General features: G+C 47.0%; 1 protein-coding gene across 2 annotated transcripts in view; it reads left to right on the top strand.

The window, feature by feature from the left end:
* Positions 1-11,858, top strand: part of MAGI2 (membrane associated guanylate kinase, WW and PDZ domain containing 2) — a 1,262,944-nt gene extending 1,251,086 nt beyond the window's left edge. For both annotated transcript variants that reach the window (XM_070265334.1, XM_070265337.1), the window contains one exon: positions 11,378-11,858. In XM_070265334.1, coding sequence (XP_070121435.1) covers positions 11,378-11,382 — 5 coding nt within the window. In that variant the 3' untranslated portion in view covers positions 11,383-11,858. The remainder of the gene's footprint in view (positions 1-11,377) is intronic.
* The last annotated feature ends 3,585 nt before the right edge of the window (positions 11,859-15,443 follow it).

Here is a 15,443-nt window from a genome sequence, read left to right on the forward strand (position 1 = left end):
GTGAAGCGATGAAATGGCCCTTGACCTTCGTAAGTCGAAGGTGAATTTTCTAAAATCCTGACAAGGGGTAGAGCCGTATGAAAGGAGCTGGAAGTCCCCTCTGATTTGGTCCCAGGTCAGCTGCCTTCATCCGGAGGAGCAGGCACTCCTGGGGTACACGGAGGCTTTCTAGGGAGCGCACAGGCAGGGATGGCTTAAATGGAATCCATGTCCAGGTTCTCAGCCTCCATTTTTATGCATTTCAAGCCTGTGGACTCCCAATTCTCCATTCCCACCTGCCCCAAACAAGGGCCCTTTACATTAGAGAAGAAAGACAGACGCGTCTCCTGTCCTGCATTTTACTCTGTACGTTGCCTCCAGGTGTGGAAAGCTCTGGGGCCTTAGACAAAGGGACAATTGGGGAATGCAACCTCCTGAGGGAGAATCAAGACAGCAGAGAGCATCAGTAAGGAATATTGAAGTGGACACGGTCTTCCTGTCTTCCTTCACCAGGGAGGCGGATAGGGTCCCCATCTCTCTAAGAATTAGCACCCACATTTATTTGAATTTTAAAATAAAGTCAGACTTTTCCTGATGGAGTGTGTGATTTGGCCGTTTGTCTGACTTGACCACGAGGACCGGCTTTGCCAGTTAGATTATACAACAGGTATTTTCCATAAATTAAATGAGTTAAATCTGCAACTACAAGGTTTAAATAAAATATATTTGAAGCATGCATACAAGAAAAAAAATACATGCTTGCAATATTTAAATTTGTGATAAAAATGTAGATGCCAAATGAAAAATGAAATCAGATCTAGAGTTTTATAAAATTATTTTAGGGGCTACATGAGCTAAAGGGAGCACTTACTAAGGCAAACCTGCTTAACTCAGTTTAATGAAAGTTTCAAAATAGTGTTGAGTGTCTACTATATATAAACCAATACAGGCGAACAGGACACAGCTGTATTCTCAAGGTGCCTAGAATCTGGCTAGGCGACCAGGACAAGTAACTCAAGATGGAATTTTGTAGGATGCAGACATCGCCCGAGGCAGTTAGAAGTCATTCCTGGATAAGTGGCGTTTTAGTTGGGTTTTGAAGGATGGGTAAGATTTCAAGAGGCAGAGGATGTATACGGGGAAGAACGGCGTGAGCCAAGTCAGAGTTAGGAAACTTGGAAGTCTGTTAGAGAAATAGTGAGTTGTTTATTTTGACCAAGACTGTATGGAATGGCGGGTGGGGAGGAAGATTAAACACAGATGTCAGTTCAGGCAGATCACAGATGCCGATAGGGAGTGGTGGAGAGTCAGAAGGGTTTCTGAGCAGAGAAAAGAGAAGACGAGCTCTTGGCTCTAGCAGGAAGTCCAGGCAGTCCTGTCCAGGGTGTGGTGAAGGGGCAGATGTCTGGCAGCGACTAATTTCAGTCCAGGTGAGAGGGAAGGAGACCTGAGCACCTGGAATGGAGGGCAGAGACACGAGGGCTCTCGAGGAGGGAGAACAAGGAGATCCCCGACTTACGGGGTGCGAAGAGTGAGGAACAATCCCAGGCTTCAAGCCTGAGTGAAAAGGAGGAAATGGGAGGAGGACCAGACCTACAAGGGACATCGCTGTGTTTTCTGACAGGTAAAGTCTGAGGGGCTCTCAGGTTGCCCAGACGGAAATATTCATCCAGCCAATAGCCATAGACTAAAGATGGAGATGGTCCAAAGAGAGTGAAATGCAAGTGAGAGACTGAATGTAGGAGTAAGGACACCCCCCTACCAACCCCCTACCCCACCCCCCACCCCCAGATTCTGATGTAACTGGTTGACATGGGACCATTTTGGAAGGGAAATGTCCTATGCATTATAAATACACCCACAGAAGTAGTGGCATGCAAAGAGTGCTTTGTTACAGAAGGCAAGCGTTCTGGAAAGACTTGCCTTCTTTCTAAAGTTCAGGTGCCACCAGGAAAGACATGAGCCAATTTCTTTTTCTAGTCCTTAACTAGACAATAAAAGTGAGCTGCAAGCGGTTCAACTGCCAGGGATGTGGAGCAATTCAAAGAAGGAGTACTTCAAAACAGACACCCCCGTACACCGCCCTTTCAACCTGTAAAGGTTAGCAGGGGCCACAAGGCTCAGTGACATGCCGTCCAACTTCCGTGTCACCTCATCTTAACAGGAACACCTGGATTCTCGCTCCTTGATCTGGATCGCCAACTCTGAGACGAGCTCAGTTGTGCTTCAAAGGGAGAGAGCCAGCTAACGTGAGCAAATGAGCAGCCACCAGATAAGGGCCAAGCTATCTATCTGTATATATCTACTCCCACATATTATACACACACACACAACACACAGACTCACACGTGAGCACACAGATACACAGACATGTACCCAGGGACTCCGATTTTAATTTTCTTTGGTCACAAAATAACTTATATACCCAGAAGCTACAAACACACGGAAAGCTTCCTCGTTTTACGGCTGGCAGCTGTGTAAACGTCATCCAGGCTGAGGAACAGCCCGGGACTCTGACCTGAGCGTGGCACAGAGAAAACACTCGATACGTGTACATTCTTCCTGTTGTTGTTATTAACTAGAGGCATGTGAACGTTTTCAGTGCTGCTCTGGAATTCTCGCTCAGCAGATATCTAGGAGGTGTTAGCCACGTGCCAGGCCCAGTGCGGAGGGCTGCCTGGACCTGGGAACTACACAGACACTCCCACCCCACAGAGAGCTCGTAAGTGCAGCTGTCGTTGGAGCTGCAAAGGGGAAGCGAAGGAGGGGCCGGTGGGGCTTCTCCTAAGGAAGGGGCTGCCAGGCCGAGAGCCGGACACGAGCAGGTGTCAGCCGGGGACAGTCGGAGCCGGAGCCACAAGGGGGAGTCCAGGTGGCCAGGCCTCAGCGGGTCCGCGGTGACCCGTCCGCCCACTTGCCCAGGCCTCTCCTGGTTTTCAAACTGTGAGTCTGCGCCCCAGCAACCCCTCCGTCCAGGCAAACCCACGTGGTTTGGCCCCTGTAGAGGGAAGGGCACATGGACCCAGCTGGCAAAGCTGAGGGCCCAACTGAAGCTTGTCACCTCGAGGGCAGAGGATGATGAGAGCTGGCCAGCAGGAGGCTGGAGAGGCATGGGGGCCCAGATCTTGCAGGGCCCACCCAACGGCCCTTGGCCAGGCCTCTGGCCTCCTTGCAAAAGGCGGCAGGAAGCCCTGCTGGGATGTGGGTTTCCCGTACATGACACTCTGGCCTGGAGTGGAGACCACCCTTATGCTCCCTACTCCCCCTCGCTCCCTTATGTCTCTCTCCCCCTTCCTCTCAGGCTCTGCTGGAGGCCTCAGCCTCCCCAGGCTGCGGCCCCCTAAGCTCATCCTGCCGGGCTCTGTCTGCGGAGGCCTTGCTTGTGCGCCTGCAATTCTGCGAAGAGCTTTCCCGGGCAGGTGTCTAATCAACACACAGACTCACGACTCTCTGGTTACAGGTTCTCTGCTCTGTTCTCCACCATCAAGATGTGGATTGAAGATTCATCTCGTGTTTCTGCCATTAACCCTCACGAGGCCTAGTGAATAACAGGTGCTCAGTGAATACTTGCTAAAGGTTGGACAATTTTTTTAAAAAACTGGCCTCATCTCTAAGTCCAATATAGTTTCCCTTGAATTGGAATGGCTTTCAACATGGTATGTGGCCCTGACTCATCAGAGTGGACAGTTTGCTGTTGTTTCTACAAAATTCTGGAGAAGGTGCTTGACGTTGTTATTTGAGCCCTTTTGTGATGAGGGCTAGCTTCTGGAGCTCACCCAGGTGCTCAGTCCAAAATAAGCCCGGTAACTATGCCCCCTGACTTTCTCCTGCTCATGCTCAGGGCTTGAGCAGAACCCGGCTCTGGCTCTTATTTCAGGAAGGTAAGGGCAGGACCAGAGCTACAGTGACGGGGCAGGACTTCCTGTTCCAGCTTTCCTTGCTCGAATCCCAGGGAGAGACTTTCTGCTGGTATCCTTGGCTGAATTCTAACACACCGGGTCCAGCTGGTCAGGATTCCTTAGATGAATTTGGCTTCCCCACTACAAATGTTTGCTGGAAGCATGCAAGAGGTCCCTGTGGGTTTTGGCCTTGGACTACTGCAGACTCCCTCTGCCTCTCTGCTCCAATTGCAGCTCCTGCCAATATCACACACACACACACACACACACACACACACACACACACACACACATCCCATTTGACCTCCTGCCCACGCTCCTGTCACTTGTGTCAATCAGCCGTTGAGTGATCGGACTTTTGACTGGGCTCTTCCAGCCAACCTCAGCCCTGCAGCCTGTACCAAGGCCCCTTGAGTGGGACACTCTGTCTGAGCTCCCTGCACTGACCTCTCAGGATCAAAGACCGTCATGGTGGGCTCTCCACTGACCTCCCACTAGACAGCACATCATTCACAGCCAATCCCAAAACAGTTTCACTCTCTGTTTTTAATCTGAGTCAACAAATACAAAACCAAGATTCTTTTTTTTCTTAACCATTGCCGTTATTAAGGAGCTAATGTTATGAGGGCTTCGTAGGGTTTTAAAGAATAGTTAGGTACAGATCTTCTAAAACATGAAGGACTCATCTGGAACACATGCCCATGCTAAGGGGGCGGGGACAGCCACAGATGATTTTGCCCTGAATTCCTCTGCCAAGACGCTTTCAAAACAGAAGCAGGGAGCTGTCTGAACCCCTCCCAGAAGACTAGCTGCTAACAAATAAATCTGACCCTCCACTCCTCAAAAAGGCTTATTTCTTGCTCAGCTGACAGGTCAGGAGTTGCTGGTTGAAGTAGATTTTCTTTATTTAGTTCCTTCCATTCTTGGCTCCATCGTCCCCTAGAGCCTGGCTTCCGAAAGAGGGGTCCAAGCACCAGCAGCACCGCCGTCCCCTGGGAGCTTGTTAGAAATGCAAGACCTCAGGCCCCGCCCTGGACCTACTGTACCAGCCCTGCATTTTAAGAAGTTCCCAGATTGGATGACCCGTATACATAAAAGTTTGAGAAGCCCTGCCCTAGAACCCCGGAGCCCTCAGCATCCAGAAAGCAGAAGAGGAAAGAGGGTGTGGAGTGAGCACAACCCCTTCTTTGCTTCATTGAGGTCCCAGCCTACGAATGACAGGTCACTCCCAGTTCCATTCCATTGGTGAGAACAAGTCACATGGCCACAACGGGGCACAAAGGACTCTGGGAAATGTAGTTCCTTACTGGCAGCCACCACTCCACACCATGGAATTGGGAGGACAGATTATTGGGTGGACAAACAGACATTTCTGACTCACAATATAGTTTGTATTTTTTTCCGTGAGACCACAGAATATTTCTTCCTCTACCCTAGAAACCGCCTTGGGTAAGGAGTCATGGGAATTTTTCGAGCCTCCTTTGTGTTTTTTTTTCCAATTTTACTGAGGAATAATTGAGAAATAAAATTGTATGCATTTAAAGTGGACAATGTGATGATCTGGTATACATACACATTGTGAAATGATTCAGGTTAATGAATGCATCCATCACCTCACATAGCATGGTGAGCATGCTTAAGATCTGCTTCCAGCAAATTTCAAGCATATGATACCATATTATTAACTATGGTCACTATGCAGCTTCCTGTGTGAAGGTGGTCCAGCCTGATGCTAACTGGGCTGATGTACTGGACAAGACGATGTTCTCCCGCAAACCATCACATCCATGAGAGTCTGTGAGCACACACGGTTTCCACCACCGCTCCTTCCTTCATCATCCCTAACACAGAGGGCATCCCTGAATGAGAGTATCTTATGAGCACATCTGAGGCATCCAACCAGAGATCAGCAAACTTTTTCTTTAAAGAGTCAAATAATAAATATTTTGAACTTTACAAGCCATACTGTCTCGATCGCAATTACTCAGCTCTGCCATTCAAGGATGAAAGCAGCCATAGGCAAAATGAAAATTAATTTGCATTCTATAAACACAATACGGGAGAACCGATTGTAGTTTATTTCACAAATCTTTATTGAGCATTTATTAAGCTACTTAATGTCTCTGATCCTGTCAAAATGTAAACTCCGTGAGGACGGGAGTCATATAAGGTCATCAAATCTTTGGCCATCTGGTCCAGATTGTCTTTCCTCTTCTGGCCCAGTACATCACTCCGTTTAGCACGAAACTGGATCACCTTCACAAACAAAGCTGCATAGGGACCATAGTGTATAACATGTCTTGTACACTTGAGATTTGCTGGGAGTAGATCTGAAGAGTCCTCATCACACACACCTCCTCAGTGAGCAGGTGGCCAAAGGGGAAACGTTGCACCAGGCCCTACACCCGGCCATTCATGTGTATGCAGAGGAGAAAAAAGCAGGGCCCTGTTTCCAGAGAGCTCATCACAGGGAGAGTCTCAAAATCGAATATGTAGGCCGTTGACAGGTGCAGAGGTCACACTGAAGGGATGGCAAATACAAGAAAACTTGGTCAAGTTCAGGAGCAGTAACAAATAATGCGGAAATTAGCATGTCATTGGCACGAGCTGTGCACCCAGCCCTTTTACACATGTCACTCGGTTTTATCCTCAAAGCGATCTTGTTATGTACATAGCACTCTCCCCACTCCTTCAAAATCGCCTGTGTCAAGGTCACACTCTCTCATTCCAAGACTTGCTGCAAAGCCACGTGCAGGATCTCAGTCTTGGCACGATGAACATTTTGGACTGGACAATTCTTTGTTGGGGGAGGTTGTGCTGAGCATTACAGGATGTGTAGTAGCATCCCTGACCTCAGTTCACCAATTCTGACAACCAAAACTGTCTCCAGACCTTGCCAAATACCCTGGGCCAGGGGGAGGGAGACACAATCGTCCTCAGCTGAGAACCACGGAGTTGCAATAACCAAGGCTGTGAGGGATGGGCAAATGACAGACTCACAGATCAATGGAAGAGCACAGAGAGTCCAGACACACATCCCTACACACACGGTCAGTTAATTTTCAACAAAAGCTCAATAGCAATTCAAAAGAGACAAAAGAGTCTTTCCCACAATTGGATAGTCACATGCAAAAAGAAAAAGAGTGCCTTGATGCATACCTGACACTGTATCCAGAATCTAACCCAAAATGGATCATAGACCTAAATGTAGAACCTAAAATTTGATAATTGGACTTGAATCAAAATTGAAAATTTCTGCTATTCAGAAGACACTGTTTAAAAAATGGGGGGAAAACAAGAGTCACAGACCAGTAGAAAAAGTCTGCAAAACAAAAATTTGATACAGGACTTGTATCCTGAATATATTTTTTTAAAATTCAATAATAAAAAATAGATAACTCAATTTATAAGAGGCATGAAATATTAGTAAAGACACTTCACCAAAGAAGATACACAGAAGGAAAATGCATAAAAGATGCTCAACGTTATTGGTCACTAGGGAAATGAACATTACAACCACAAGGAGATATCACTACGTGTCGATTATAATGACTAGAAATTTGAAACTGACATGCATTGAGAGTGGGAACACAAAAGGATACAACCATTTGGGAAAACAGTTTGGCAGTTTCTCATACAATTAAAAGGCATTTGTCATAAGACCATGCATTCCCACTCTGAGGAACCCACCCCAGTGAGATGAAAACCTCTGTTCACACAAAAACCTGAATGTGAATTTTTAGAGTGGCTTTACTCTTATTCACCAAAAAACTGCAAACAAGCCAAATGTCCTTCAACTTGTGAATGGAGAACCACACTGTGGTGTGTCCACACGTTGGAATACTACTCAGCAATAAAAAAGACCAAACCACTGTCAACACGCAGCCACACGGACGAGCTTCCACTGCACTGCGCCTAGCGGAGGGATCCAAGCTCGCAGGGCCACCTTATGTGTAATTCCATTCATCTGACGCTCCAGAGGGGTACCTCTGGGGACAGAAAACTAAAGGGCCAGAAAGGAGGACAGTGGTGGCCTGAGGCTGTGGGTGGGGGAGGTGTTGGCTGCCAAGGGGCCCAAGGGAATTTTTTGGGTGGCAAGACTGGTCTATATTTTGACTATGGTGACAGTTACATGACTCCATGTGTTTGTCAAAACTCACAGAACTATACACTAAAAAGGGTGAATTTCACTGTATGTAAAAAGGGTGAATATATCAAAAAATTATATATGAATAGGATTTCTGTGTAGACTTTTAGAAAGTAAATTAATCACTTATGAACGAGAATAAAGTTCTACAACTAGAACAAAACAAGTCAGATCCCGTCGCTGCCCTGCTGGCGCTCAGCATCCATTGCCCTCCCTCCACACGTACACCTGCCTGACTCACTTCCTTCCACTCACCCGCTCGATTCACCCCAGCTGTGTCGGCTTCCTTCCTCCTCCTGAAACACTGTCTTTTTCCTGTGCTCAAAACGCTCTTCCTTTTGACATCCGCATGGCTTTCTTCCTTGCTTCCTTCGTGGCCTTTGCTCAAACATCACTTTGTCAAAGAGATCTTTCCTGCTTGCTCTCTCTCAACACTCCTTCTCGCCTTACTCTGCTTTATCTTTCTCCATAGCCCTTCTCATTCATTTAATGTTTGTTGACAGGACTAGAATGTAAGCTTGATCCTTATCTGCTTTCATCCCTTTAGTCTCTTAAACGTAGTAGGTGCTCCATATAGACTTGAATGAACGGATGTGTAGATGGGCTCAGGGACTTCGAGAAGGACAGGGAAGGAGGGAGGGAGGGAGGGAGGGAGAGGGGAGAGGGGGGAGGGGGAGGGGGAGGGGGGAGGGAGAGAGAGAGAGCGTGAGAGAGAGAGGAAGGGATGGGGATAGTGGATGCTGGACTTGACTGGATAGTCCTCAGAGAATTTGAACACAAAACAGAAAGTGAGAGGGAGCAGCAACTGTTAAAAACAGAGGGAAGAGCCACTGGTTTACTAAAAGGATGACACACTAAATCAGGAGCCGCAGGTACTTGCTCATTTGAAGCCCTCTTGAGTCCCCTGAACAGCTGCTCCACACACGGATGATACACTGTCGTAATCTCCTAAATAGCGACCCCCTTCTCCCAAGACCCTTTCTTCCTTCCTTTCCCGAGTAGCCCTACCATAAACCTCCTGTGACTAAGGTGCCCCACACGTGTCTCACTCTTCCTTGGAACCTGAAAGACTTTAACTCCCACTCCTCCCCGCGCCCTGTCTGGGAGACTCAGGCATCCATGATTTTCCACCCACCCCACACCCACACCCACCACTCAGGAGAAGAGTGGCTCTGCAAGTCTCCGCAGGGGGAGTCAGGGGACAGGAGCGCTGAGAGTAAGGCCTCTCTACTGCCAGCAGTGACGCAGTGTGACAACAGAACTCAGTCTGCCCCGGGGAGACCCCTCACCTCCCACAGCACCAGGACCGCTTGTCTCATCGTGCCCTTGAACCTTGCTGTGGTTGGGCATCGTTTATCCCCCAAACCGTTATCCCCGATCCACTCTGACATTCCTCCTTCCGGAACCCCTGCCCTAAAACCCTTCCACCGAGCCCTCTGAAAATCAGCAGCAAAATCTGCACAGCCTTCATCTCTTCCCTGAACTTCCCTGCATCCTCGTGCTGTCACTGGATCCTGGCTTCCCTTGGGATGCAGCTTCTCCTGTAGCATCTCAAGTGGTGTCTGTTTCCTCTCTTTCTCCTGTTCCATGAGGGCGAGTCTCTTTCTTGCGTCTCATTGCCACTTTCAGCCCCCTCTTCATCCTCCTCCCTAAACCCTGCAGCCTTGAATCTCCTATCATTTATCTCAACCTCCCTTCTCCCCCATTACTATAGTTTTCTGCAGACATAGGGGTCCTCTTTTCTAATATATGCATTCATTGCTATAAATTTCCCTGTAAGCACGGCATCCCATGAATTTTGATGTCACATTTTCACTTTCGTTTACTTCAAAATATTTTAATATTTCTCTTAAGGCTTCATCTTTGACCCATGTCTTATTTAGAAGTATGTTGCTTAATCTCCAAATATTTTGAGATTTTCCAGCTATCTTTCTGTTATTAGTTTCTGGTTTAATTCCACGTGGTCTGAAAACAAACTTGGTAAGATTTCTGTTCTTTTGCATTTGTTAGGGTGGGTGTTATGGCCCCAGAATGTGTTCTATCTTGGTGAATCTTCCACGTGAGCGTGGGAAGAATGAGTACTCCGCCGTTGGTAAATGGAGTATTCTCTAAGCATCAATTAGATCCAGTTAATTGATGGTGCTCCTCAGTCCACTATATGCTTACTGATTCGCTGCCTACTGGGTCTGACCTAGCTTCCATTCCATGGTCAATCGCCCCGCTCTGCTTCTGTGCCTTCGCATGTCTAAAGCGCAGCCCCGGCTCAGGCCAGCTCTCTGCATACACCTTGCCTGTCTCCATGCATGCTGACTGCGGTTGGAGAAAAACACCCAAGCTTGCTGACTGGTGTCTCTTTAAATTCATGACCGCTGAGCTCGGGTGGGCCCTGCATGTTGCCGAGCACACAGACTGACATTCCCTGGTCCATTGCCAGGGAGAGACCTGTTCCCATCCCACTGTGGTGGATGACTGTTTCAAACCTTCTCATTCCCCTCAAATCGCTACCACCTGCTCCCTAACCCTCACTCTCTGCAGGTGGCCTTGCCTCCTAGTTCATGAGAAAGTAGGGACGCCCACCACCGCCGACACTTGTGTTTGTGTCCATCCACTCTCCCTCCGGGCCTTTTACCTTGAGTTGCTTCTCTGCGCTACCAGCAAATGCCAACCCCTTCACTTACGCGCTGGACTCCTCTTGCTGCCTCAGAGACCGCGCTCCAGCACTTCTCTCTCTCCAGCATCATCCGTTCGTCCCTCTCTTTGATCTTTCTCATCAGCACACAGGCTATGTTCAAAATGGCAGGCGTGTTCCTCAGGGCTCTGCATTTGATTTTTCTTCTTGGGGAGACCCTGTTCCCCGAGACAGTCACATGGCTCGCTCCCTCACCTCCCCAGGTCCTTACCCAAATGACGCCCCTCAGGCATGCCTTCTCTGGCCACCCTATCTAAAACTGCAGCCCTCCTGTGGTGGACTGAGCCTCCATGAGCCCCGTCCCTGAGAATCCCCCTCTCCTTGGGTGAGAGCAGAAGCTCTTACTTGCTTCTAACTAATAAAATATAGCAAAGGTAATGGGGTGTCCTTTCCTTGGTTGGGTCACATTATATGGCAAGGTGATGGGCTGTCCCCCCATAATTGTTGCATTATATAAGACACCATCTTAGCAGACTAGAACAAGAGCTTTTCCTCCCTGGCTTGAAGAAGTAAGCTGCCATACTGTGAGGGGGCCACTGGAACTGGGAGGCCCCTAGAAACGGCAGAAGGCCTCTAGGATCTGAGGGTGGCCTCCTGGAAACAGTCATCCAAGAGCCGGTGCCCTCAGTCATGCAACCATAAAGAATCAAATTCCGCCAACAGCCTGAACGAGCATGAAGAGGACTCTTCTCTAGTCAGCTCTCCAACGGAGAATTCAGCCCAGCTGGCGCCTGGATTGCAGCCTTGTGAGACCCTGAGCAGAAACCCAGTTAAGCCGTGCCCAGACTCCTGGCCCCACGGGAACTGTGAGATAATAAATGTGTGTGTTGTTTTAACCCGCTAACTTGGTTGTAGTTTGTTATGCAGAAAAATGGAAAACTAACACATCCTCCAAAGATTCTCAGTTGCCCTTTTCTGTTTCCTTTTTTTTTCTTTTGCCTTAGCACTTATAACCACTTAACGTATTTTCTATTTTACTTATTTACATCGTTTGCAGTCTGTGGACCCTGCCCTACTCCTGAATGTATACGTTCCACCAAGATGGCAATTTCTGTCTATTTTTTCCCCACCGTTATATTCTCAGTGCCTCAGTCTCAATGTGTTTGTTGAGTGAATGAATAAACAAATGAATGCTAACTCTTGTTACCCAGGCAGAGGAATTCCTTAAGCTCACTCGTATCTCAGAAAGGTGAGACAGAGAGGAAAGGTTTCTATCATTTTTAACTCATTGTTATGGAAATGACAACACACGGTTCAGGAGCCAATGTGATGTGTCCACGTAACAGCTTCTCACTAGTGTGGCTTGTTTTGGGGGCAAATCATAAATTCTCAGAGCAGCATTCTTCAAAGCCTTTTGACTTGACTCACATTTAAAAACACATTTCCCATTCTGCCTCAGTACACGCATACACACATACATAATGGAAACAAAGGTTTCACAAAACAGTACTTATCCTTATGACATGCTCTCAAGGTTTCCCGTCCCATTTCATTCTGCTATATTTCACTGTTTAAAAACTGGATAAGACCCCCTGCTAGGTCCTGGAGAAATCGTGCAGGCAGGCACCCATCCTCGCTGTTGTCAAGCATCTCCCGGGTTTGGATTGCCATGGGTTCGACACTGTTGTTCCGGGTGTGTATGGTGAGGGCATCTTCGGTGCTGCCTGGAGAAGGGAACCATCCGCCTTAGCAGATAAGAGGGCTGGGGGCAGAGCTGCATCTTCTCGTGAAACTGAGGCGCCTGAGAGGGACTGTGCCTGGACCAAGAACTGCCGTCCTCCTCCTGCCACTGAGCCAGGATATGCCGGGCCATTCTCATCTTCTTCTTCATCTTCATTCTCATCTTCGTTAGCTGGTCTGAGTGTTCACCGAGTTCAAAGACTCTACAGCATCCCCATAACGGGTACAAGTGACCTTTAATCCTGGTCCTGTCTCAGATGTCTAAATGGTCCCTGACTCACAGGCATTTGGTGCTTGAATTTCTGATTGTCAAGTGTTTTTAAAAATCACTAAAACATGAGCCACCTCACATGGTTCCAAATGGCATGACTCGTGAAGCTAATGAAAAATTATGGCAAAGCACTTTTCCTACAGCGCAAGCTACTCATTGGGCCCAGAAAAGGCAATGTTGATGAAGTGCCATTAAATTACGGCCTGAGATGCCACCTGCGGGCAAATCTGGGTCTAATTTGCCTTTTTGCAAGTCGTTTTCTATTTCTTTGAACGTGAAATGAATCCCGAGGACGGTAGATGATAAAGATGCTGCCCCTTCAAAACTGATTTGATTTTAAACGTATTTGTCTTTCTTTTTTTTTTAAGCATGTGGTTCAAGAGGAATGATAATAATAAAAAAATCTCTTCCTAAGTTTCAGCTCAGCAGTACCTCCATATGGGGAAAATGCCCCCGACACACACCTTACTCCCGTGCTGCCCTGTCCCCACCACACAGCCTGGGGGGTGAGAAGCTGGGCTGGGGATGGAAGGCAGGTAGGTGCTGGACCACAGAGAGTTCAGGGAGAAAGCAGGAGTAAGCGAGTCATCTGGAGGGTTCTTTCTGGCTCTCCTCTCCCTTGGCCCGTTTCCCTCACCTTCCCTGTGGGCCGTGCCCGTTTGCTCTGATTTCTTTCTTATGGTCGGAAGCCCCCATCTCTCTCCCCTGTTGTTTCCATTTAAACCTTCCTGCCTGGTGTCTCACTCCTGGAGGATAATTGTTAAGTTTAGTGGATTTCTCTGCAAAGGTAACACTTTTTGTCACCATGAGGAAACAAAGGCCAGCTCCACAGTGTGGGAAATTCTACAGGGCAAATGACCGGCTTTTTCCACCGCATGAGTAGCATGGGGACGAGGGGAGGAGCTGTTATAAAGAAAAGAGACCAGAGACGTACTAATCAGAGTCAACTTCGTCTCAAAGGAGCGGCAAGAGCATAAAGAATCCCGGACTGTCAGTCATGCAGCTTCAACCTTTATCAATATTTTGCATTAAGCATTTCTTTCCACACTAAGGGTCAAACTGACCTGCTGTGCCAGCAAACGTCTCCCGACTGTGGTAAACGAGCTATCCCTGTTGTATGATACATGTTCCTTGTTCCAAGACAGTACATAACCACGCATCCACGTGGCTTCTTCCGAGTCCTCCTTCTTGGGGGAGGTGCTCTCCCGGGCTCTCTAATCCACAGACTGACTTGTATAAGGAACTCATCTCAATTTTGATTTATAGATTGATTATTGATTATTCGTGTCGACAGTTTGTTTCATGGAGAATTCCAAAACAGATCCAAGAGTTCACAGTATTTCACCCATAACTACTTCAACACGCACCTCTTGCAGAAAGACTCTTCGGCAAGAAGCGTTCAGCCTTCAGAGCGGGGCTCCCCGGGAAGCACCCCTGTGACTGGAAGGGAGGGTTTCCTCTGAGGACATTGTTCATAAAAACATGTTGTTTCTCTATCTGAACCCGTGGGATAAAAATCCTTCTGGACATGGCTTAGGAAAACCTCCACAATCCCTCACCAAAACATTTAAAATTCTGTATGCAATCAAAGTTTTCTATGTACAAGATGCGCTAGGAAGCTGAGAGACGAGTCTGTGGCCAACCGTGCATCTATGTACACTCTGCACCACGAAACTGTGTTTTAACTTCATTTCTGACTCAAACACGTCCCTCTTCTTGCTGTCACTTTTTCTTTCTCATCTACTTCAAATCTGTGTTACCTCATTTTATTGGTATGTCCCTGTAAGCAGAGGTGTGCTGGTGAATATTTCACACTAATTCTCTGGGGAAAAAAAGTATATATATATATGCAAATTAATTATAAATGTTGCTGCTATAAATGTATAACCCACAATAAGCAAATAATAGTAAAATACACAATACTCTTTATTGTAAATTCCATGCAGCCAACTGAGTCCCTCAGAACGTTTTTGATGATTTTTGTCAAACTCTGTATCCACAGCTAACGGATGGTTACAACCAACAATCAAAAATAGTTGAGACACGAATGTCGGTTGATACTTTTATTTACTTTAACAAGGAAGAGGAAGTGAAACAAGAAACACCTATGTCTTATGTCAGAACTTCACTCATTCCTCAATGATGTGAGCCACTTTTTTGCTAAATTGGTTGTTTTCAAATACCGGCGGACTACTTCCCCAATTTTTTGTGCTACTCAGAATGTAACTACTAGAGACACGGCACACTTTAAAGTCTATTCTGCACTGTTACCATTCTATCCATCACTTTGTGAAGTCTAGACATCAATAAAGTGATCAATGAAGCCTTGACCTGTAGTGTTTGCCCATTTCCATGGTGTAAATACTCCCGCCGTGGCCGATTTAAGGATACCCACGTGAGGTCACTGAACACGGATCGGGAAGAGATGCACAAGAGGACTCCAGTCTGTAGCATTTTCACAACACAGATACAATGGACACAAAGAACCTCAACAGTATACGTAACAGTGAAACGGGACTAGGAAGTGATGAGTTTGAGTATTTATTACCTTTATTTTTAATGTAATTTATTTAATTGTAAGTTTATGTAATTTAACTTTTAATAATGGCTGTGTTTAACAAATGACTTGCAAGATTCCTATAAATTTCTCATAAGCCAGTACAGGATGACTCTGGCTCGCCACTGTCTGTAAGCCACCCAAACTAATTTGGGGTTTAAGTGGGGTATGAAGGATTAATAAAACAGCATACTTGTGGGAATTCCTCTTCTGATAGGATG

Source organism: Equus caballus, chromosome 4 (assembly GCF_041296265.1).
Source record: "Equus caballus isolate H_3958 breed thoroughbred chromosome 4, TB-T2T, whole genome shotgun sequence".
Taxonomy (NCBI): Eukaryota; Metazoa; Chordata; class Mammalia; order Perissodactyla; family Equidae; genus Equus; species Equus caballus.